The 23,229-nt window shown below is 53.1% G+C and overlaps 2 protein-coding genes and 1 long non-coding RNA gene across 3 annotated transcripts; 2 read left to right on the plus strand and 1 right to left on the minus strand.

The window, feature by feature from the left end:
* On the minus strand, positions 1–1,358 carry LOC148757557 (uncharacterized). The gene is made up of 2 exons (XR_016022005.1): positions 1,222–1,358; positions 1–211 (listed from the first exon to the last, which is right to left on the minus strand). It is a non-coding gene; the product is annotated as an uncharacterized LOC148757557 (long non-coding RNA).
* B9D2 (B9 domain containing 2) lies at positions 1,168–8,074 on the plus strand. The gene is made up of 4 exons (XM_019751461.3): positions 1,168–1,303; positions 1,777–1,868; positions 5,032–5,157; positions 7,477–8,074. The coding sequence occupies exons 2-4, from the start codon at positions 1,781–1,783 to the stop codon at positions 7,788–7,790; spliced, it is 528 nt and encodes a 175-aa protein (XP_019607020.1). The 5' UTR covers positions 1,168–1,303; positions 1,777–1,780; the 3' UTR covers positions 7,791–8,074.
* A 614-nt stretch (positions 8,075–8,688) lies between these two features.
* Positions 8,689–21,981, plus strand: TGFB1 (transforming growth factor beta 1). The gene is made up of 7 exons (XM_074314293.2): positions 8,689–9,910; positions 12,972–13,132; positions 14,296–14,413; positions 15,948–16,025; positions 16,177–16,324; positions 21,075–21,228; positions 21,712–21,981. Exons 1-7 carry the CDS (start codon positions 9,556–9,558, stop codon positions 21,868–21,870), a joined length of 1,173 nt encoding a protein of 390 aa, XP_074170394.1. The 5' UTR covers positions 8,689–9,555; the 3' UTR covers positions 21,871–21,981.
* The last annotated feature ends 1,248 nt before the right edge of the window (positions 21,982–23,229 follow it).

The raw sequence follows: 23,229 nt of genomic DNA on the forward strand, positions 1-23,229 counted from the left end.
TGAAATGTTATCCCATTGAATAATTTTATTTATATAATTTTTTTTTTTTTTTTATTGGGGAAGGGAAACAGGACTTTATTGGGGAACAGTGTGTATTTCCAGGACTTTTTCCAAGTCAAGTTGTTGTCCTTTCAATCTTGGCCATGGAGGGCGCAGCTCAGCTCCAGGTCCAGTTGCTGTTGTTAGTTGCAGGGGGCAGAGCCCACCATCCCTTGCAGGAGTGGAAGAATCGAATTGGCAACCTTGTGGTTGAGAGCCCACTGGCCCATGTGGGAATCGAACCAGCAGCCTTCGGCCATTAGGAGCACGGAGCTCCAACCGCCTGAGCCACTGGGCTGGCCCCTTATATAAATATTGTCCTATTGAAATGTTGCCCCATTTTGCTAAAAAGTAAGGGACTAAGAGGGTAAGTTCCCTTTGGACTCCTGGTCTGGGCTGGAGGAATAAGGCACTATGGTTAAACTCTATTTAGAAAGTGGGAAAGGCACTGCTCAGGAAATCAGAATAAGTGAGAGCCTCTGGCTCAGTCATTGTCCTTGTGTCCACTACGTGGATGAGAAAACTGAAACCTTAGAGCTGTGCAATGTCACACAAGTTACTTGGCAGAGTCCAGTCTTCTAGAGCGGATTTTCTGCAGATAAAGGAGCCTCAGTTCCTCATTTCCACCCCTTCACCACACCCCCCTCCTTGCTCAGAATCAGCACTAACAGAACTGGGCAGTATTTCTGAGAGGGAAGTTGGATGATCAGTCCCTTGGACCCTGGGGAACTTTAAAAAAGGAAGGAAAACCCCCACCCCAACTTGAGGAAGGATTTTTTTTTTTTCCAGTCATGAAGCAGAAGGGTGCATTCTTCTGAGGGCGAGTCCCCCTTGGCCCTGGCTCAAGTCTCTGGTTGATGATCCCCGTTGGAGGGGAGTTTGGAGGGGTATGGGGAATCCATGGATTTGTTTATTTTGTTAAGACAGTTCTCTGGGAAATACAGTTGGCGCTCAAACTTCCTCAGCCACACTCAAGATGGCAGCTGTTAGGCCACGCCCCAAATGGCAGAACCTTGCGTTGTGACTGGGAGACGCTTTTCCCAAAATGGAGACAACGTCCATCACAACTTAGCCCCGCCCCCACGGACAGCTAGGGCCAATAAGGCAAGGAAGGGAGGCTGCTGTTGCCCTAGCAACAACCAGGGAGGCCGAAGGCGGGCGCAACGGCGAAAGGCTCGGTACCTCAGATCTCTCGCTGTCCGGAAGGTCCTGGGAGAGGCGCGAACTAGGCCTGGGAAGTCAGCGCCCGCGGAGAGAGGGACAGGTCAGGCCCATGAACTCGTACCCCCGTTACCGCTTTCACCCCTCCTAACCGTTAGGTGTTCTGAAATAGGAATAGCGCATGCGTATGCTTAGAGGCGGGGCTTTGGTTGGCCTGCACTTAAAACGCATGCGCTTCAGGGAGCTGGGGGGAGCCGACGACACTAGGAGGCGGAGCTTTTGTGCTTATGGGCGGGGCCTTGGCCCTTGAGGCGGGGCTTTCCGCTGCACTAAGAGGAAGAGTTTATTTTAGGGGCCGGCTGAGTTAGACGCCAGTTCCTCAGCCCAGCCCTCATTTTTTTCGAGACTCTCCTGGAAAGGCAATTAGGATCATGGTTCAGACCCCAGCCTCAGTGGTTTGACGAAACTAGCTTGGAATCCTAGTACTGCCCCTTACTTGGAGAGCCTTAGTTTTCCCATCTGTCAGGTGGAAATAGTGTCCTTAACAGGGCTGTGATTATATTTTTCCCCTCTCAGGGCCATGGCTGAGGTGCACGTGATTGGGCAGATCGTGGGGGCCACCGGTTTCTCAGAAAATAGCCTCTTCTGCAAGTGGGGCGTGCACACAGGTATTGCGGGGCCTGGTTCATTTCCCCACCAAGACCCCCAGCCTAGAGGTTCCACCCTCTTTCCTTGACCAACTGGCCCTGTCGCTGCTCCTTGTCTTACATGGCTCTCAGCACTCCTAACCCTGACTACACTGTGTACATGTGAATTTCAGGCTCCCTTCTTATCCCTTCCCATCCCATCTCTGGAGGCTCTGGCTCCCACCTCTGAACACGTAGCCCTTAAGGATATGGGACTCTAGGCTAGACCACACACACACAATCCAATCCTCAGAACACCAGACAGCCCTAACCCTACTTCATTCACTGTCTCAGGGGTGCCCTGGGACCCTCCTCGCTTTTAATTCTTTGCTTAACAGTCTCCATTTATTGAGTTATTGTAAAATGGAAATTTCCATCCCAAATTTACAGAGACTACCCTCCTGTGTTCATAATTCTCTGTGAGAAGGTAGGAACCCCATTCTGGCAGTCATCCAAGTCCATCCACATGGCCCAGGAAGGACCTTGAAGGGCCCAGTTTTCATGCCTCCCCATAGGAGGCAGTAGAGCCTGTATAGTGTCCTGGCTGGGACCTCCAGATCTGGGTTCAGATACTAACTCTGCCACCTATTAATTGGGGGCCTTTGGACTTGACCAAGCCTGTTTGCTTGTCTGAAAGTGAAGCTAATAGCAACTGAGAGGCAGCATAGTATTGAAGTTAAGAGCACAGGCTGCCTAGGTTCAAAACCAGCTGTTGCTTATTCATTTTGTGACCTTGACACTTTCCCTGACTACATGGGAATAACAACCACCTACCTTATGGGGTGGTTACGAGGACTGAATGAATAACAATGGCACTTAGGAGAGGGCTTGGCCTAGTAAGTGCTCAGTGTCTGCCTGGCTTGTGTAAAAATTGGATGGAATCTTGTTTGTAAAGCCCTTGATATGTTGCCCAGCACAGATAAATGCCCATGAAAGGAATGTGGCTGTTGTCATCATCATCTCTTCCGGCCCTGGGTCCTTTGCAATTCCCCTGGTGGCCAGGGTGGTGGTTGAGATTCCCTGGGAAACTGTGGTCCTCCAGCAGAGCTGATGAAGAGGCAGGCTCTGGAGTCGAACTTGGTTTCCATTTTGGGCCCCACCACTCACCTGCTCTGTGACCCTGAGCAGGTGCTTTCCCCTCTTGGAGCCTCAGTTTCCTCATTTGTGAAGTGGGATATTTGTCCCTCACTGGGGTGTTGGGAAGTACTGTATGTGAAAAGCCTGACTCAAGGCCTGGTGCTTTCCTCCCCTAGCCCAGAGGGAGCAACAACTCATAAGGTTTTTGTTATTTCAAGGAGCTGTTGTGGGGGGCATTTAATCCAGCAGAGAGCTTGGGGGCAGTTGGATAAAGGGCTTGGGCTCTGCAGTCAGACAGAACTCAGTTTGAGTCCCGCTACACCATGGGACCTTGGTCTGCTGCGGTCCTGCTGTACGTCCAGCATGGAGAATAGTGCTTGGCACACAGCATGTGTTCAATAAATGTGCGTAGAATGAATGGACAACTGACTTTCCCTTTCAGAGTCTGTTTCTTTGCCTGTAAAATAGGGATTATACAGAGGGTGCCGAAAAAATGCGTACACATTTTAAGAAAGGAAAAAATATTAAAATTGTAATAATATATACCAATAACAAAAGATGAATACAGGGGCGGCCAGATGGCTCAGTTGGTGGCAAGATGGCTCAGTTGGTTAGAGCGCAAGCTCTTAACAACAAGGTTGCCGGTTCGATTCCCACATGGGCCACTGAACTGCGCACTCCACAACTAGATTGAAAAACAACAACTTGACTCGGAGCTCAGCTGCACCCCCCACAACTAGATTGAAAAAACGACGACTTGACATCCTGGAAAAACACACTGTTCCCCAATATTCCCCAATAATAATAATAATAATAATAACAAAAGATGAATACAAGTCACGTTTGACTTCTGCAATTACAAGAGGTGCTCAAAGTGGTTACCATCAGTGTCCAGTGTCCAGACACTTCTGATTACGGCAAACTACTGCTTGAGCAACGTTGACCATCTCTGAAAATGTGTGTACATTTTTTTGGCATCCCCGGTATTAGTACCTGCCTCCTAGGCTCACTTATTGGTCCAACAGACATTTATAGAGCACCTTCTGTGTACCAAGATCTGCGTTTGAGGTCCTGGGGACCCAGCTGTGTACAAGCTTCCTGCTCTTCAGGAGCTCACAAGATGGGGGAGACAAATCAATAAGCAGATAAAGAAGTGAGTGTAATGATTACAGACAGTGGTATGTACTGGAAAGAAATGAGATGAGATAATACGATAGGGCCTAGTTTGGGACAGAAGGGTGAGGGAGAACCCCTCTGTAAAAGTGGCACTTGAGCTGATCCCTGAAGGATGAAGAAAAGCCAGACATGGGGATATCCAGGAACAGAGCTTTCTAGGCAGAGGGAGCAGCCAGTGCAAAGGCCCTGGGGAGGGAAACAAAAATAGGACCAGCGAAGCTAGAGGGTGGGGATGGATGGGGAGTGTGACGGGAGATGAGTTCAGGAATGTGGGGCCAGGCCAGGCCATGCAGGGCCTCATGGGCTATGGGGATTAGGAGTCCAGAGGGTGGATTAAACTAATTCATGAGGAAAGTGCGTAGCACAGCATCTGACATTTGGTAAGCCGTTGGTGCACTTTCGCTGTTATCATCACCCTCAGTAGGACGGGTATTATTACGTGCCTTTCGTGTGTGCTTAGGCTTTTTCATGAAGGGCATCCTTGTCCCCATCTTAGTCCTTGGGCTAGGCCTCTAAATGTGGGGTAAGAATAATAACAAAATGATATCCGACACTTATCCAGCACTCACTATGCCCCAGGCACTGTTCTAAGTGCTTTGTGCATATTAGCTCATTTAATCTGCTCACAAAACGACATGGAGTGCATTATTATTACACCCACTTAGCAGATAGGGAGACTGAGGCAGGAAAAAGTAACTTGCCCAAGGGTGCACAGGCAGGAAGAAGAAGTCCAGGATTTGAACACAGACATTTGGCTCCAGAGTCCACATTTTGTAACCCCTGCCCCCCAGTGCCAGGGAGAAACGTGGTCGTACAGCCACAATGGCATCCCCTTCCTGATGGCTGCCTCCGACCTCTCCCTGCCCCGTTGGTGTTCTGGCTCTCATTGCAGGGGCAGCATGGAAGCTCCTGTCAGGCATACGGGAGGGCCAAACGCAGGTGGACACCCCCCAAGTAGGGGACATGGCCTACTGGTCCCACCCCATCGACCTGCACTTCGCCACCAAAGGTCTCCAAGGTGGGTTCCTGGCCTGGGCTCTGGACCTGGCTGAAGGGAGGAGGGTTAGCAGCACGCCATGCTGCTGGGACTGGGAACACCAAGTCCTGTCCTTGCTCCCATGCCCTTTGGGTCCCTTTCCCGGCCAGGCCTGGTCCTGGAGAGGCTGATCTGCGACTTCCCTGGGCTGGCTCCAGAGTGTGTCAGAGGCCAGGGGTGGAGAGAGAAAGGGGAAGGTGGGGACCAGGGGGAGAGAGGAGGTGGCTTTGAAAGAGACAAACCAAGAGAGTTTTCAGTCAGGAGGAAGCTGGGAGGGGTTATAAGAGACAGGCAGGGCTGGTGGCTGTTCTCAGGCAGAGCTCCTCAGCTGTTCAGAGTGAAAATGAGTATGCGGGGGAGGAATGGTATCAGAAAATCTTTTCTGATGGAAAATTTGGGTCATTAGAGAGGAGTGGATTCCAGGAAATAGCCTAGGTAAATATGCCATATATTTCAGCAATATAAATAATATTTACTGAGTGCCTGTCCTGTGGTGGGTGATGTCAGGGAGATGCCAGTGACTGAGACAGCCCCCAGCCCTGTCCTCACAGGGTTCACCATCCCATGGGGGAGACAGAGCTGTCCCCAGAAAGTGGCAGCCCAGAGTGGGCAGGGCTGGGATGGGGGATTATAGAGAGCTGGGGGAGCCAAGAGGAGGCTCCTGACTGCCAAGGAGTTCAGGGAAAGCTTCCTGGAGGAGGGGATGTTTGAGCTTTGCTGTGAAGGTCCAGTAGGCTAATAAGGCAGAGGGAAGGAAGAGGTTTCTAGGCAGAGAGCTGTGTGCAGAAGGCACAAAGGGTAAAGTGAGCCATGGCATTTGGAGGACGGAGGTAAAGCAGGAGGACTGCAGGGGCTGAGGGGGCAGGGCCTTGAACGTCAGGCTGCAGAGCTGAGGCCATCGCCTGAAGACACTAGGGAGCCACAGCAGGCGACTAAGAAGCCAGATTTTGCTTTTAGAGGGTGATGGATTAGAGGGCGAGGCGGGCGACTGTCCTTTCACCCTTCAGACCCCCAGACCCCCAGTGTGGGCATATCATCCTTGCCTCCTCTTTTCCTGAACGCCCCCTTCCCCCCTCCCCATTCTGTCCATCAGGAAATCCCACTGGCTCTACCTTGGGAATGCATACTAAACCTCACCACTTCTCCCCCCTCCCCCCTGGCACCCTGGTCTGTCCACCCTAACCTCTCACCTGGGCCATTACAGTGGCCTCTTCACTGGTGTTCCCACCCTAAACTCATGGGAAAACCTAAGTCACATTCCTCCTGTGCTAAGAACCCTCTATGTCCCATGTTTCTCAGGATAAAAGCCAAAGCCTTAGCACAAGGCCCGGCATCATCTAGTGCTGTCACCTCCTCCCTTCTCCCTCTCTCAATGGGCTCCCGCCACACTGGCCTCCCCAGGCAGCTCCCATCTCAGGCCTTTTGTACCAGCTGTTCCCTCTGCTGGGAGCACTCTGCCCTAGATGTCCACATGGCCCACTCCTTCTCTCCTTTAAGCATTTGCTCAAATGTTACCTCAGTGAAGCTTTTCTTGATTCCCACCTTTCTAAAACTGCATCCCCACCCCCACCCCACCCACCTTTATTTTTCTCCAGAGCAGTTATCACCATCTGACAAACCCTATAATTTGCTTATTTACTATGTTCGTTGTCTAGGACGTCAGCTACATAAGGGCAAGAATTTTTGTCTGTTCTGTTCACCAATGTGTCCCCAGCTTCTGGAACAGGGACTAGCACGAGGGGCTTAGAAAGGAGGGTGAAATGGGACTGGATCTCCAAGGGCTTTGTCTACCAAGCTGAAGAGCTGAACTGTATTCTGAGGACAGTGGGAAACTTATGGAGGGGGAGAAAGATGCTTTCAGATGCCAGGTGGAAGGTGGATTGGAGGGGGCAAGAAAGAAGGCTCTGAGGCCAGAGAGGACAGGGTGGGCCAGGGGGTGGGAAGAAGGGAGGTGTCCAGGACAAGGCCCACGGTACTTACTCATCTGGTGACTGGGCCACACTGAGATGGAAACCAGAGAGGGAAGTCAACAGAGGATAGATCCAAAGGGCCTTGAATGTTGCGGTGGACTTTATACCAAGGGCACTGGGGAGCCATGGAAGGGTTTTAAACAGGGGAGGAACATGGATTCAGAAACATCCCTTTGGCTGCCATGATGAGGTGGGATCCAAAGAAGAGGCTGGGGAAGAAACCCAGGGGGGAGGGACTACCTGAGGTCTCCAGTGGAGATCAAGGAAGTGGGGATCCACAAGCTGCAGACCCGGCTGTCCCATCCCTTCTTCCTTCCCTCCTTTCCTGCAGGCTGGCCCCGGCTCCATTTCCAGGTTTGGTCCCAGGACAGCTTTGGCCGCTGCCAGCTTGCAGGCTATGGCTTTTGCCATGTACCCAGCAGTCCCGGCACCCACAAGCTGGACTGCCCCACGTGGCGGCCCTTGGGCAGCTGGCGGGAGCAGCTGGCACGGGCCTTCGTGGGTGGTGGCCCTCAGCTGCTGCATGGGGACACCATCTACAGTGGGGCTGACCGGTATCGCCTGCACACAGCCGCCGGTGGCACCGTGCACCTTGAGCTGGGTCTACTGCTGCGCCACTTTGACCGCTATGGCGTTGAATGCTGAGGGACCCTGCCTCACTGGCCCCCATCCCCACCCCTGGACAACCAGTACTGGCAAGATGGCACAATAGTCAGAAGTCTGGGCTCTGGAAACTGTCAGACCTGCCCGGAGCCAAGGCACGCTGCGACTTCTGTCTTGGCTAGCACCTCTGAAGCCCAGTAGCTGTCCCTCTGGGGCCTAGTTTCCCTATCTGTGAAATGGAGACAGCAATGTGTGGGGTCTCAGGGGTTTGGGAGAGAAGAGGCTGCCTTGCTCATGGAAATAAAGGAAAGCAGTTCTGACAGGTGTGGGTGCCTTCCTGACCTGTCAGATGGCCTGTGCCCTATCCTCCCACTGACACCCTCCTTCCTCAGGCCCCCACCTTCTGACAGACCTGCCTCCCCCATCCTTCTCAAACTCTGATCTCCTCCCCACTCTGGGTGCCCCTCTTATGACCTCTCTTCTTGGGGCTCCCCTTCCTCTGTGCCATTCTCCCCACTAGGTCCCCCATCTGGCTGACCCTCTCTCCAGCTTCCCACTCTATTCTGCGTCCCCTCCTCTGATTCCCTGTCAGCTGTGTCCCCATCCACTGATTGAGCCCTCCTCCCCAGGTCTTCATTCTCTCGGTGACCAGCCGCCTCCCCGCCACCCTCCCCACACACAGTCCTCAAAGCCACACGCATCCGGGTCGCCCGCTTTGGTAGCGCTCGGCCGCCAGGAGGCAGCACCCTGTTCGTGGGGCGGGGCCGGGGTGCCCGCCCCCTCCCCCGGGGCTTAAGGGACCCCCCTCAGAGCCCGCCCACGCGAGCACAGAACGGTGGCCCGGCCCCCGCATGCCCTCACCCCTGGGGGCCACCCCCGCCCCGCGCGCTTCCTGGGTGGGGCCGGGGCGGCTTCAAAACCCCCCGCCGCCCCAGCCGGTCCCCGCCACCGCCGCCGCCCTTCGCGCCCCGGGCCGTCCCACCCCCCTCCTCGCGCCGCAGATCCGCCAGACAGCTAGGCCCCCGGCCGGGGGCAGGGGGGACGCCCCCTCCGGGGCACCCCCCCGGCTCGGAGCCATCCGCCCGGTCGGCCTCAGCCGGGAGCGGAGGAAGGAGCCGCCGAGGAGCAGCCCGAGGCCCCAGAGTCTGAGACGAGCCGCTGCCGCCCCCGCCGCCGCCACTGCGGGGAGGAGGGGGAGGAGGAGCGGGAGGAGGGACGAGCTGGTAGGGAGAAGAGGGAAAAAAGTTTTGAGACTTTTCCGCTGCCGTTGGGAGCCGGAGGCGCGGGGACCGCTTGGCGAGGCGCTGCCAGGCGAGGAGGCAGCACTTGGGAACTGCAGACTGCTCCCCCACCGCCTCGGACGCTTGCTCCCTCCGTGCCTACACGTCGTCCCTCAGGCGCCCCCATTCCGGACCGGCCCTCAGGAACCACAAACCCGACTCCCGCGAAGACTTGACCCCAAGACCTCGGGCGCACGCCCCTCTCCTGAGCCCCCGCGCATCCAAGGACACTTCTCCGGAGTCTGGGAGACGGGATCTCTCTCAGACCTGCCTCAGCTCCCCTATTCGAGACCACCCACCTCTGGTACCAGATCGCGCCCATCTCGGGTTTTTCCGTGGGATACCGAGAAGCCACTCGCTAGAGCTTCCCCTCCGTCCTCCACGAGGGCCTCAACTTCCCCCTCCCCGCAGGCCCTCCTACCTTTGCACGGGAGACCTCCCCCCCAGCCCCTGTAGGGGTGGGGCCTCCCTCTTCGCATCCCAGCCCCGCTTGCGCTCTCGGCAGTGCCGGGGGCGCCGCCTCCCCCATGCCGCCCTCCGGGCTGCGGCTGCTGCCGCTGCTGCTGCCGCTGCTGTGGCTACTAGTGCTAACCCCGGGCCGGCCGGCCGCCGGACTATCCACCTGCAAGACCATCGACATGGAGCTGGTGAAGAAGAAGCGCATCGAGGCCATCCGCGGCCAGATCCTGTCCAAGCTGCGGCTCGCCAGCCCCCCGAGCCAGGGGGATGTGCCGCCCGGCCCGCTGCCCGAGGCCGTGCTGGCGCTTTACAACAGTACCCGCGACCGGGTGGCCGGAGAGAGCGCCGAGTCGGAGCCGGAGCCGGAGGCGGACTACTATGCCAAGGAGGTCACCCGCGTGCTAACGGTGGAAAACAGCCACAGTGAGCTCGGAGGGGCAGGGGATCCTGGAGGGGAGCCCCCAGCGGGCGCCGGCGTGCTGGGGTCGGGGAGGAAATAACTAGTGGAGGAAACTGACTGGAGAAAGAGGACCCCTGGGGGCGCTGAGAACGTGGGAGGGAGTCTCAAAGAGCTCCCTCCCCCCCAGGTGTCTGGTCTTGAAGAGGAGATAGTGAACGAAGTGGACAGCTTCTAGAGAGCGACCGGAACATGCAGGATCGAGGCGCGGGAGTCCCCTAGAGGGAGAGAAGCAATGGGGGAGGGGTAGAAAAGACTTTCGACTATTGGGTGCACTAGAGTGTGAGGGTCGTGGGATAGGGGCTGAAGACGGTGCCCGCTTTGGGAGAAGCGAAGACCCCAGTTCTGAGCAAGGAGAAGCAGTGGGGAAAGCTGACGCAGAGCTCAGGGGTCGTGAGGCGAGAAGATTCAAGAAGGATAGAAAAGCTATGTAAAGCGAAGCCCGTAGGTGCCAGGAAAAGTGGACCAGCTTACAGCAGGCGCCAGGAACACGCGGGATTGGGGGGTGGAGCAGAGAGAGGGGAGGGGGTGAGAAATGCGGGGAAGAAGTGGGCGCGAGTTCGTAGGAAAAGGGAAGCTAGCGGGAAAGAAGCGGAGACCTCTGGGGTACGCGGGATGCCTGGGGAGGTGCCCTGAGTACTTCACAGGTGGACGTGCGAGAAGGAAGCCCAGCTGAGGAAGCGAGCCCCTAGGAAACCTAGAATACTGGGTCGTGGGAAGGGGCTTACAGAGAGGAGAGACGCGTGGGAAAGGTGGACCGGGAGAGGGGCGGAGGAGAGATAAACGGTGGCCTACTGGGAGCAGCGACTCCTCCACAGCGCGGATGGAAGGGAGTGGGCTGAGCGAGGAGTGCAGCCGCAGGGGGAGAGGTGGTGGGTGCTTCTCTACAAGATTGGGGTGAGGAAGCCCCACGTGGGTGCCACGCGCGGGGGAGTGGGGAGGAGCTGCGCGTCCGGAAGTGGAGGGGGGGAGGACCCCACAGCGCTAAAGGCTGAGAATCTGGACCCCAAAGTGCCAGTTCCTCTCCGGGAGGTTGGGGAAACCCCAGCCTCCGGCCGCCTCTCCCACCCTCCCTTCCCTTTCCTTCCCGTGCCCTGGGGGGCGGGGATCGCGCGAGGTGCCTGGGGCGAGACGAGGCAGGTCCGGTCCCCGCCCTCGCAGCGCCAGCGCCTCCGGCCCTCTTCACCCCAGCTCCGGGCGGGGCTACCGCTCGGCCAGCCCCGTCGGCGCCCACTCGGGTACCCCTGCGTCCCAAGTGGCCCAGAGGCTCGGGGTCTCCCTCCTTTAACTTTCCCTGTTGGGCAGTGGACTTGTGGGTCCCTAGCCCCTTTGTGCGCCCAACTGTGGCTCCAGTCAAATGACGCCCGTCTCCACTCCTGTCTTCATCTCACTTTTTTTCCATGGTTGCTTCACCATCATTGTAGAGATTTCTTTAACACTGATACTTTCAATCCTCTTCTCACAGACTGTCTCCATCTCGTCCCCAAACCCTCTGTCTCTCTCCCCGTGTGTCTCTCTGTGTCTCATATCTCTGTTTTTCCATCTCTCCCGCATTTTCATTAGTCTCTCTGTCCGTTTGTGGGTCTCCCAATTTCTGGCTCTCCATCTCTTCGCTCTCTTTCTCTTCCTCCTCCACACCTCCTCCCCACCTTTCCCTGTCTCACGTTCTCTCCCTCTCCCCGCCTGCCATCCCTACCCCTCTTGTTACTCTTGCTCCCTATCTGTCTCCCCACCCGGCTCTATCCTTCCTCTGGGGGTTACGGCTCTATCCTTCCTCTGGGGGTTGCTGAGTAACCGCTGGGCCAAGACAGGGCTTATTGTGGGGAGGGGCTGGTCTGGCTAGAGGGGGGAGGAGTACGGAAAGGGGGCCCACAGAAGGGGTTTCCTTTTACCTTTCTCATCAGATCCTGCCTCCTATTTTCACACCCGCACTACAGAGGCCTAAAACAGGTGCCCCAGTTGATCCAGGAGTTCATGGCCCGCCCCCTCAACCCCAACCCCAAACTTTTTCTGAGCTAGTAAACACTCGTCCTAATTTGCTAACCCCACTAAGCGATTCCTACCTAAAATGAACTTTGCCTTCTCTAACCAGCTAAGGGAGGAAACAATTGATAATAATAATAATAATAATAATAAATGTCATATTAGCAGGGAGGCTGCATACCCTAGTAGTTGAGAGTGGTTGAAGTCTGGATCTAGACTTCCTGAGTTTGAATCCCTTTCTGCAGCTTCCTAGCTGTGTGACCTTGGGGCAAATTTCTTAATCTCCTGTGCCTCAGTTTCCCCCTCTATAAAACAGGTATAGTAAATAGTATGTTCCTCCTGGGGTTGTTGTGAAGTTTAAATGCGAAGTGCTTTGAATATCGCCTGGCAAGTAGTGAGCGTGCTTTAACACGCACATTGGAGTGACCACTGTGTGCAGACTCTGTGCTACACGCTTCATCTGCGTCGTGTCACTGATTTCACACTCACCCTGCAGTCAGTCATTCCTTGCTTTACAGGTGAGAATCTGGCCCAAAGAGAGGAATTCATTTGCCCAAAGTTACATAGCGCTTCAGCTCGGAGAGCCTGGGTTGGAAGGCAGGGAACTTGATGTGGAAGCCATTTCCCAAAGAATAGCAGGAAACTGAGGCTTCAAGAGGGAATGTGACTTGCCAAGGTCACAGAAGTGGAAGGCAGTGGAAGCATGGTCTGCTCCAAATACCCTTGACTGTACACTATCATGTAACTTGCATTTGAGGCTTCAAGCGCTGGGGAGGCCTGAGCAAGCAGGGGAGTATACCTTTGGTGCCAGCCTGTACTGAGTGGGCCCTTTACAGATGATGGGAGAGAAGGGTAGTTAGGACCCTGTTTTGCAGAGGAGGAAACAAACCCAGAGAGGGCAAGCCACTTGCCCAAGGTCACATAGCTAAAAAGTGTCAGGGTGGAACTCCAACCCAGGGCTCTCATCTCTTAGACCTGGAGTGTGCCGGCTGCCCCACCCCTGCCACTCTCCTGACATTCCCCCTCTCCGCTCCTTCTGCCTAGAAATCTATGAAACATTCAAGCATAACACACACAGCATATACATGTTTTTCAACACGTCGGAGGTCCAGGAAGCAGTGCCCAAACCCGAGTTGCTCTCCCGGGCAGAGCTGCGTATGCAGAGGCACAAATTGAAAGTGGAGCAGCGCGTGGAGCTGTACCAGGTGGGGCATGGGCCAGGTGGGGCAACAGGATGGCAGGTGGCTGCAGGGTCCACACAGACGGGCCATGAAGGATGGAGTACAGACTGTGGGATCACAGGGCTCTTTAAACCTTCAGACTCCTAGCACCCCAGAATGTTACAGCTTAGATGGCTGTAATCTTAGTAATTGGACTCTAGAATGCAGGACCCTTGAAAATTGAAATCTTTAGAAAAGTTGGGAGTTCTCAACCCGCTCTGTCCTATATGGTAGCCGTTAGCCACATATGGCCATTTAAGTTGCTTAAAATTAAATAAAAGCAAAAATTCAATTCCTCAGTTTCACTGGCCATATTTCAAGCAGCCATAGCCACATTTGGTTAATGGCTATTTTGGACGCCACAGATAAAAAACATTTCCATCGTCACAGAGAGTTATCTTGGATAGCTCTGTTCTAGAAGATCTGGAGTCTTCAGGAAGATTGAGAATGGGGCCTCTGGGAAGGCTGGAGTCTCTAGAAGATCATGTGACCTAGAATCCATGTTATATGGAACTTGAGACTTGATGGTAGATGTTAGACTCTTACAACAAGGGAACTTTGTCTGATGTTAGCGTCTTGGAGTCTAGAAAATCCAGCTTTATGCTGCCAGCCCCTGGAATGTTCTGTCCAGCCCCAGGGGGTCATTCCATACAGATGTCAGCAGTCTGCAGCTTCTAGGCTTGTGACCTGAAAGACTCCTGCACTTGTAGAACGTGAGTCTCTTAGAACTTCTCAGGCTCATTGACTGCGTAATTGTTGGGTTGGTGTCAAACCCTGGAGTTATACAATGACTTCTACCTTAAGCACCTAGAAAGTTATAGACTCAGAATTCGGGGAGTCAAATTTGCAGAACTGTATACTGAGTGAAGCCCAAGAGGTCTGCAGGAGAATCTTAACCCTGTGGATTGTCCAAGCTATAAGGGGCCCAGAATGTCCATGACCCAGAAGGGGGTTGGGCCAAAGCTGAGTGGCCCAGTTGCCTTGATCCCAGCCCAGAGCCCTCTCCTTTTCTCTGGGCCCCACAGCATGGATGTCTGGGAGGGGACTGTCCAAGGGCCTGTCGTGGAGTGGGGTGTGCAGTCAGTGAACATGCGGGCATGTGGCAGCATCTACCCACCCTCTCTCTCCTCCCATTCGTCATCCCCCAGAAATACAGCAACAATTCCTGGCGCTACCTCAGCAACCAGCTGCTGGCCCCCAGCGACACGCCTGAGTGGCTGTCCTTTGAGGTCACTGGAGTCGTGCGGCAGTGGCTAAGCGGCAAAGGTGAGGACTACTTATCTGCCCCGCCCATTTTTTGCAATGGGGTCAACCCCATTGTTTGTCCTGGGGCTACCCTGCCTAGCATCCCCCACCCTATGTTGGTGCCAAAGAGCTGAGACCTGGCCCTCCTCCCAGACACTCAAACCTGAATGATTAATGGATTGATTCATTTCCTGAGCACCTGCTCTGGGCTGGGTGATTCTGGGGACACAGCAGTGACCAAAACAGCCCCATCCTTGCTTTCACATTGCTCATGGTTCATTGCTGGGGTGTGGGGATGAAAGACCTGTAAACCAGATAGTAATGACCCAGAATGGGCAGGCCTGGGATGGGAAGCCCAGAGGAGGTGCCTGCCTAGCCTGGAATAAGGCAGGGGGATAAGTGGGACCAGCCTAGGAAAGAAGGAAGGACAAGACTGTTGGAGGCAGAGGAGCAGGTTGTGCAAAGGTCCTGATTCCGGAGACAGTCTGACACAACTGGTCTGTCCGGAAGAGGACGGTGTCTGCCCTGTCCTGGCTGAGTCCACAGTGCCCACTCTCCCTTCCTAATCTCCCTCTTTCATTCATGCCACCATTTAATATATGCCAGTAGGTCCCTGCTCTGTGCCTGGCCTTATGCCGGTGGTGCAGGGGACACAGCAGTAATTAAGATGGCTTCTAGGTCCTGTCCTCATGGGGCCCACAGTCCTATCTAGACCCCTAGGAAGTCTTGCCAAATCCTTAGCAGGCAGTGTGATGACCAGAATGATGAGGGCCGGGATGGGGGAGCCCAGAGAAGACACCCAAACCTATCTGGAGTGGGGGTCCGAGAGGGCTTCCTTGGTGCTGGTGATTGTGTTGAGACTCATGGGATACGTGATGGTTTGGCCAGATGAAAGGATGGGGGTTAAGGAGCAGGTGGGAGCTGGGAGGAGTCTCCGGAGCTGCTGGACAAAGGCCTGTTTGGGCAGAACACCGGTACAGGGTCAAACACATAGTAGGAACTTAGAAAATCACTCATTCATTCCAGAAGTCTTTCTCCCACAGCTGCGGGGGCAAGAAGCTGGGAGTCTATGTGCACCCCAGCCCTGCCTTTTCCCACTGTGGGCATGTCACCTCCTCTCCGTGTGCCTGGGCATTCTCATCTGTAAAACGGGGAGCTCTGGTGAGGATTAAAGGAGATAATGCCCACAGAGCATTTAGAACAAGCCTGGAGCTCAGTGTGCAATCTGTAGATGTTTGTTTTTATGACTGTGGGCCAGGCCCTGCGGGGAACAGAAAACAAGGGTCCCTGCCCCCATGCATCCTGCTCGCCACTGAGAACAATGAGGGAAATAAATAGCCAAATACAGATGTCGGAGAGGGTCAGTGCTCTGGAGAAAATAAAATGATGTGACAGTGGAGGGCCTCTTGGAGGAGGTGACATGTGAGCTGAGGCCTGAAGGCAGAGGTGGAGGAGGCAGCAAGAACTGGAGCTATAGGGTGCAGGGAAGGCAGGCAGGGGAAGGGGCTGGGCTAGCCACCCCCTCACACTGGCTCCCATATTCTCACTCCCACAGAGGAAATCCTGGGCTTTCGCCTCAGTGCCCACTGCTCCTGTGACAGCAAAGATAGCAAGCTCCATGTGGAAATCAACGGTGAGGCGCACCCCTCCGTCCCAGGGTCACGTGCAGTCTGTGCGTGTGTGTATGTGTTTGTGACCCCCTCCCCCTGCCCGTCCCCCCATTCATCCATCTGAGAGTATGTGCATATGTCTCCCCCCACCTCCTGACTCCCAAACTAAAACAGGAATCAGTATTGGCCGTCGGGGTGACCTAGCCACCATCCATAGCATAAATCGGCCCTTCCTGCTCCTCATGGCCACCCCGCTGGAGAGAGCCCAGAAAATGCAGAGCTCCCGGCACCGCCGAGCCCTGGACACCAACTACTGCTTCAGGTGAAGACTGAGGCCTTCCAGCCTGGGGGCCTGGCCAGGTGCTGAAGGTTGGGCACCTGGCTGGTGCTTTGCTTGGGCTGGCGTCCCCTTTGGTCTGGGGGGGCAGGGGGGCTCAAGGGATGAGGTTCGGGTTCTGGAATGCTGGGATGTGCAAACTGGAAGTCCTTGAAGGTTGAGCTCACGTTGCTTTTTTGCTGGTGTGTGGGAATTGGAGATTATCAGAATGTTGAACACCAAGAATGGGGGAATTCAGTGTTGGAAGGTCGCCATGCTCGATTCCTATATTGTTGACAGGTTGGGGTTCTAGAATGTTGGGATTCTAGGATGATGGAATTCAGCGTTAATTGTTGAAATCTGACAATGTTGGACTCAAGGAGTGTTGGGATCCTAGAATTTGGGAGTTCAGAATTGGAAGGTTGCTCGTGTTGATTCCTATACCGTTGATAGATTGGAGTCTCCAATGCTGGCAGATTGGAGTCCTGGAATCTTGGGCTTAGCGTGGTGGAATCCTGCATTTAAAATATTTGAACCCATGAATGGAGAACACCAGAATATTGGTATCCTGGAGTGTTGGGGCTCAGGGCTGGAATGTCAGATTCTTGGAAGGCTGGGAGGTTAGAAAGTGGCAGCTTGCACCTCTTGAGTGATGGGCTCCGAGCTGTGGAATGTTGGAATGCCGTATTGCGATATTGGAATTCAAGAATGCCAAGATCCTGGGCAATTGGAATGTGGGAGTCCTAGAAAGCTGAAAATGCTGTTGGAGTGTTAGAATCTTGAGCTGCAGTCTAAGAAAGTTGAAAAGTTGGATTTCTAGAATTTTGAAATTCAGATCAGAATGTTGCGAATGTAGAATGATAACCTGACCCTGTCCCTCCCTTGCTTAATGTTTTGGTGGTGCCTCTGGGCTTTGTCACATGCTGTTCCCCTGCTGGAAAGGCAGCTCTGCTCCCGAGGTCCTTCACCACCAGGCCCTACCCTCAGCCCGCCAACAGCTAATTACGAAGAGAGGCAGCCGGCCACGGGAGCTTCCATGGAGAGGGACACTAGCACCTAGGGAGTCTTGCCAAAAAATCGAACCTGAAGCTGATCAAGACGGTAGATCCAACTACCAATTTTCTAGAAATACCGGGATAGTGGGCCATGTTACCATGTTACACCACCACAAGCGTGCCGTCAGCAACACCTAGACTGTGGGAAACCGGATTCGGTTTCTTCAACAAATACAGTGCAAAGGGAGGACAGAGACAAAGAAATGCTTCTGTAGATTTTAAAAAGAATCGTAAGAGATATACCAACCCACTGCAATGTGTAGACCTTATTTGGATCTTTATTTTTATAGACGCTTTAAAAAAAATATGTTTATGAGACAGTTGGGGAAATGTGAACTCTAAATACTTGATGATATCAAGGAATTATTAAGTTTTTTTATGTGGTATTGTGGTTATGTTTTAAAATAGTCTTGAATTTCTTGGAGATACATATGGAAATGTCTGTGGGTGAAATGATATGGGGGAGAGGAAGTGGGTCGGGGTACAGATAAATAGAGTGAGGTCGGCCGGGACTTGCTGAGTGTAATGCAGACAGGAGAGTTCAATACAATATTCTCTGCTTTTGTGTATGTTTGAGGCTTTCCATAATAAAAAATTGATCTTAGCTCAAACACTGTCTCCGCTGGGAAGCCTCTCTGACCCCTGCCCCAGCATCCAAGGTGGATGCGAGGCCCCTCTGCCTGCCCTGGGGCCGCATGTGGGCGTCTTTTACTCGGCAGGCCCTGTTGGGTGCCGATGGACTGGATGGCAGAGGAGCTTTGCAAGGGCGCGGACTGTGTGTATCTTAGTGTAGGGTCACCAGGAGGGCTTGTTAAATCTGGCTTGCTGTTCCCCACCCCCACCCCCAGTTTCTGATTCAGGGGGTCTGGTGTGGAGCCCAAGAATTTGCATTCCATACAAGTTCTCAGACTAAGCTGCTGCTGCTCCCGGGGCCCCACATGGAGATGGAGAACTGCTGAGTTTGGTAATAGAATCACAAACTATTCCAATCATAGGACCTCAGAACCCCAGCCAGAGTAGGACCGGACATGAGAGACTATTCTGGACACTGGTTCTTCCATTTTTGTGAGTCTAGGACCCCCTTGTGAAGCCAAAAGCCAGGAACCTTTTCCTTTATAAATATGTGCATACATACACACATATGTGCATATGGTTTGGGGGGCTCTGGACCCTCCCTGAGCCCATATGTAGACTTCCTGATGCCTCTTTGGCCCTCAGGTTATCAGCACCTTATTTGATCCAATTTCCCCGCATCTTGGATGGGGAAACTAGGCCTAACCAGACTATGGAGGAGGATCCAGACTCAAGGATCTCAGTTTCCTGACTCCCTTCTCACGGCTCTGTGGCTCTTGGAAAGGCCTTGTCTTGCTCCAGGAGATCCTGCGTCATCGCTTCTTTCCCCTCTGCTTGAACTGACACGGTTGTGCTGGGCAGATGAGGTCACATGCTCTGCGGTGACACAGAGTCAGCTGTGAACCTGGCCCCGAGCTCCACCTCTTACAAGCTATACATGAGCAGGCAACATCCTTCTTCTCTGAGCCTCAGTTTCTTGAACCTTCAAATGGGTATAATAATAATGCCTGCCTCACAGTATTTTGAAATTAACTGATGAATTCTCTATTGATTACTATCTGAATAGGTAAATAAATGTACATGAACCACACCTAGAAAGGATCTCAGAGACCCTCCAGCTCTGACCCCCAAGCCCTCTCTAAAGAGGCAGCCACTTTCATTATATTTGTGTCTAACTTTCAGAGTCTCTGCACAAGACACTTACACATATTCATATGTATTTTTATTTTATCCAAATGGTAGAGTCTTATTTGGGGGGGCGGGGGGGGAGAAGGAGCTGCATTTTCTTTCTTTTCAGGTTTTTTCTGATTCTAAAAGTAACATATATCCACCGTGGAGAATTTGGAAAATACAGAAGGATCAGCCACCATACTAAATATAAGTGTCACAGAAATACAAATATAAAAGATATTACCCATCATATCACATATAAAATGTCACTGTCAACATTTTAATATATTTCCTTCCAGTTGCTTTATGCAAAACAATTCGGATCACACGGTACTTTGCATAGTGTTTCTTTCACATGTTATGAGCATGCAATATAAAGTGTTCTCACTGCCCATGAGTCAAGTTTTTTAGCCAAGCTCCCTGCCCATCTCGGCTGTTGCCCCAGGGGTCTGCACATAAAATGTCCCAGGTCCTTGCAGATAAGCAGAAGCCTGGGCCCGAGGTCAGGAGGACTGACCTTTGGATCTGAGATGGGACAGAGATCATAAGTCCAGTAGCATCTTATATACCACTATTCTTCAACATGCTTTTAAAAAAATCTAACATGTTGAGCAATTAATTCATACATCCAATATTTGCAGAGTGCTTACTGTGTACCAGGTACTGTTGTAGGCATTGAGGATATATTAGGGGGCAAAACGGACAAAAAGTCCTGTCCTCAGAGGAAGACAGATAAACAAATCAATCTCTAATAAATAAAAGAGCAAGTGGCTATAAGGTCTAAGATGGAAAATAAATCAGAGGAAAGGGACAGAAAGAGATAGTGGGGACTATTTATTTTTCTTATTCTGATTGAAAAAATTGTTTATCGTGGAAAATTTCAAACGTCTATAAAAGAAACCAGGAAAGTCTAATGAACTCCCATGAACTCTCATCCAGCTTCCACAGGTATTAAGATTTTGTCCCACTTTAAATACAGACATTTTCATATTTTCTTGCATACCTGACATGCTGTTGTTACACTGAGTGAAGTTAACAATCATTTGGATTGGTATTTTGGGTAGGATGGTCTCGGAAGGACTCTGAGGAGATGATATTTCATTTATTTGACTATTTATTGAGTACCTACTGCATGCCAGGCAGTTCTAGGAGTTAAGTCTCCGTGAGTGAAGGACACTTGAACATACGTTTAAATGAAGAAGGGAGCCAGAGTGGATATCTCTGGGAATCGCAAGCCAGGCAGAAGGAACAGCAAGTGCAAAGGCCCTGGCGTAGGACTGTTTGAGGAGCACTGAGGACGCTGTGTAGCTGGAGTAAGAGTGAGAGTGGAGAGGGAGCTGCGATTGGCCAGATCCAGTCGTGCCTTGTGGTTCTTGGTAAGGACTCCCAGCGCGTGTCCAGAGTGAGGCTGGAGCCATGCTCTGAGCAGAGGAGCAACATGACAGTCTTTGGCACATGGCCCCGGAGGGCAGGGATTTCTGTCAATATTATTTGCACCGAGTCCCCAATCCCAGCCCAGTAGTAGTTCAATAAACATTTGTTGCACACATACAACATATCAGCCGTGTGGAGCTGCACTATGTTTTTTATGTTCCAGTGCGTGGATGTCCCATGATTTATTTAGCCGTCCCTGTGAATGGTCTCTTGGCTTCTTACAGGCTTGTTTTGAGCACTGCATGAGATACTGTTTATTATGTTGCTGTTAGCACAGTGCTTGACTAGAGGAAGTGCTTTATCAGTGTTAATTATCATTAACTATGACGGTTGTTGCTGTTATCACAGGGGATGCAAGGGAGACCAAGATGGAGACCGTGCGGGTGTGTGTGGGGGCAACCAGGGTGAAACACATACCGGGACACACACCGCGGGAGGAAGGGCATGGCCCGCCCTTGCAGGGGGTGGCGGTGGGGTGGCTCGGCTGGTCGTCCTGACTGGGGTTCCTCCGGTCCTGCCCGCAGCTCTACGGAGAAGAACTGCTGCGTGCGGCAGCTCTACATCGACTTCCGCAAGGACCTGGGCTGGAAGTGGATCCACGAGCCCAAGGGTTACCACGCCAACTTCTGCCTGGGGCCCTGCCCCTACATTTGGAGCCTGGACACGCAATACAGCAAGGTGCGCCTGGTCCCCCCCACCCCCAACCCCTGCCCGGGCTGGAGGTAGCAGGGACCTAAGGAGGGGAGAGAGAGAGGTCAAACCAGAGATGAAGTGGGGAGACAGACAGGGAGATTGGGGAGGGGGTGATAAAGAGATGCGAGAAGCTAGAGACAAGCCCGAGACACGATGCAGAGGGAGATGGAGATTTGGGAGACCCACGGAGACCGAGGAACTTGAGGGGGCGGAGGATAGGCAGGGAGATGAAAGGAAAAAGAGAAACAGAGAGACAGAATGAGAGAGAAAAAGAATGAGAGTGCACAAACTGATACAGTCAGAGTTAGGAAGGTGGAAGGAGAAAAATTATGATATGAGCCAAGAGTGGGAAGTGGGGATAGGCAGAGATTGAGACCTAACCTGGTGAGATAAGGCGGAGGGAGGTGGGGAGGGCTGGCGGGGTGGGGGCACCCTTTCCGTGACCCCTGGTCCTGACCCCGCCCGCAGGTCCTGGCCCTGTACAACCAGCACAACCCCGGCGCATCGGCGGCGCCGTGCTGCGTGCCGCAGGTTCTGGAGCCTCTGCCCATTGTGTACTACGTGGGCCGAAAGGCCAAGGTGGAGCAGCTGTCCAACATGATCGTCCGCTCCTGCAAGTGCAGCTGAGGCCCCGCCCCGAGCCGGCAGGCCCCGCCCCCCCGCCCGCCTTGTTGGGCTTATATTTAAGGACACCGGCCGCCAAGCCCACCTCGGGGCCCATTAAAGGTGGAGAGAGGACTGGGGTTTGTGTGTCGTTGGGCGCCTGACGGGGTCTCCCTCCTGACGTTCGCGGACTCCCACTCCATCTGTCTCTTCCTGTCTCTCCACCATTCATTTGCCCCTCAGACAAAACTTACTGAGCACATCTTATGTTCCATGTGCTCCTGGCAAACACTAGATTTATTTATTGAGCACCTGGGGCCTGTACTAAGTGCCTTAATTCATTTACTCACCATCACAAAACTCGGAGATACAGGGAACCTCCTAACACCCAACTTTAAGTGACAAAACTGAAGCCCAGAGAGGTTAAGGGAATAGTTCCTGCCCACCAGGAACCTACTTTCTGGGGAGGAGACAGACATGGTAAGTGGCCTGAAGACAGGAAAGCAGGATGGAGTGAGAGATGGCTTTGGGGAGGAGGGAGGGCTTCTCGGGGGAGGTGGCATTGGGACTTAAAGGCAGTATGGTGGAGTGTTCTTGATAAGAGAACAAAAGAAAAGGACTGCAAGTAAGGATGAACTTGGGGTGAGGGAGGGAGGAACAAGGCCAGTGTGGTTGGAAGGGAGGGGTAAAGGGAAGGGTGTTGGGAGCTGAGTCAGATGGTAACACTCACAGGCCAGAGAGTAATAACAATCCTCCATGCCAGGTATGAATCTACCAGCTCACTGTATTTGCCCCACAGCTCAGCAGAGCAGCAGTTGGCAAACTACGGCCTGCAGGCAAATTCTTACACACTGCCTGTTTTGTAAATAAAGTTTTATTGGAGCACAGCCATAAATCAGATTGTCTCTGGCTGTTTTACTGTTATAAGGGCAGAGTTGAGGAGAAACTATGCACAATAAAAAATATTTGCTATCTGACCCTTTATAGAAAAATTTTACTAATTTCTGTTATAGAGACTTTACAGATGGGACTAGTGAGGCACAGAGAGGTTAAGCCATTTGTTAAGGTCACACAGCTAGCAAGCTGCAGAGCTGGGACTTGAACCCAGGCAGTTGGGAGTTAAGGGTCTCTGCACATAATTTCTGTACTTGTACTGCTTCCCAGACCACATTAGGCCTGTGGGAACGTGTGAGAACTTGTACTCTGGGGAAGATGGGAGCCATGACAGGGTTCTGAACAGAGGAGGGGCGTGATTTGACTTAGGTGCTCAGAGGGTCTCTCTGACTGATGGTTGAGCGTAGACTGAATGGGGGTGCAGGGGGATACAGGTGACTGCAGGGAGACCAGATGTCCAGGCGAGAGATGGTGGTGCCCTGAGCCACA

The sequence above is a fragment of the Rhinolophus sinicus genome, chromosome 8, assembly GCF_057876585.1.
Source record: "Rhinolophus sinicus isolate RSI-liver-muscle chromosome 8, RSI-T2T, whole genome shotgun sequence".
Lineage (NCBI taxonomy): Eukaryota > Metazoa > Chordata > Mammalia > Chiroptera > Rhinolophidae > Rhinolophus > Rhinolophus sinicus.

Coding starts and splice junctions, on each gene's coding strand:
- B9D2 (XM_019751461.3), top strand. CDS start 1,781: ATGGCTGAGGTGCACGTGATTGGGCAGATCGTGGGGGCCACCGGTTTC. Junction 1,869..5,031: donor CAAGTGGGGCGTGCACACAG/GTATTGCGGGGC, acceptor CTCTCATTGCAG/GGGCAGCATGGAAGCTCCTG. Junction 5,158..7,476: donor CGCCACCAAAGGTCTCCAAG/GTGGGTTCCTGG, acceptor CCTTTCCTGCAG/GCTGGCCCCGGCTCCATTTC.
- TGFB1 (XM_074314293.2), top strand. CDS start 9,556: ATGCCGCCCTCCGGGCTGCGGCTGCTGCCGCTGCTGCTGCCGCTGCTG. Junction 16,325..21,074: donor GACACCAACTACTGCTTCAG/GTGAAGACTGAG, acceptor TCCTGCCCGCAG/CTCTACGGAGAAGAACTGCT. Junction 21,229..21,711: donor TGGACACGCAATACAGCAAG/GTGCGCCTGGTC, acceptor CCCCGCCCGCAG/GTCCTGGCCCTGTACAACCA.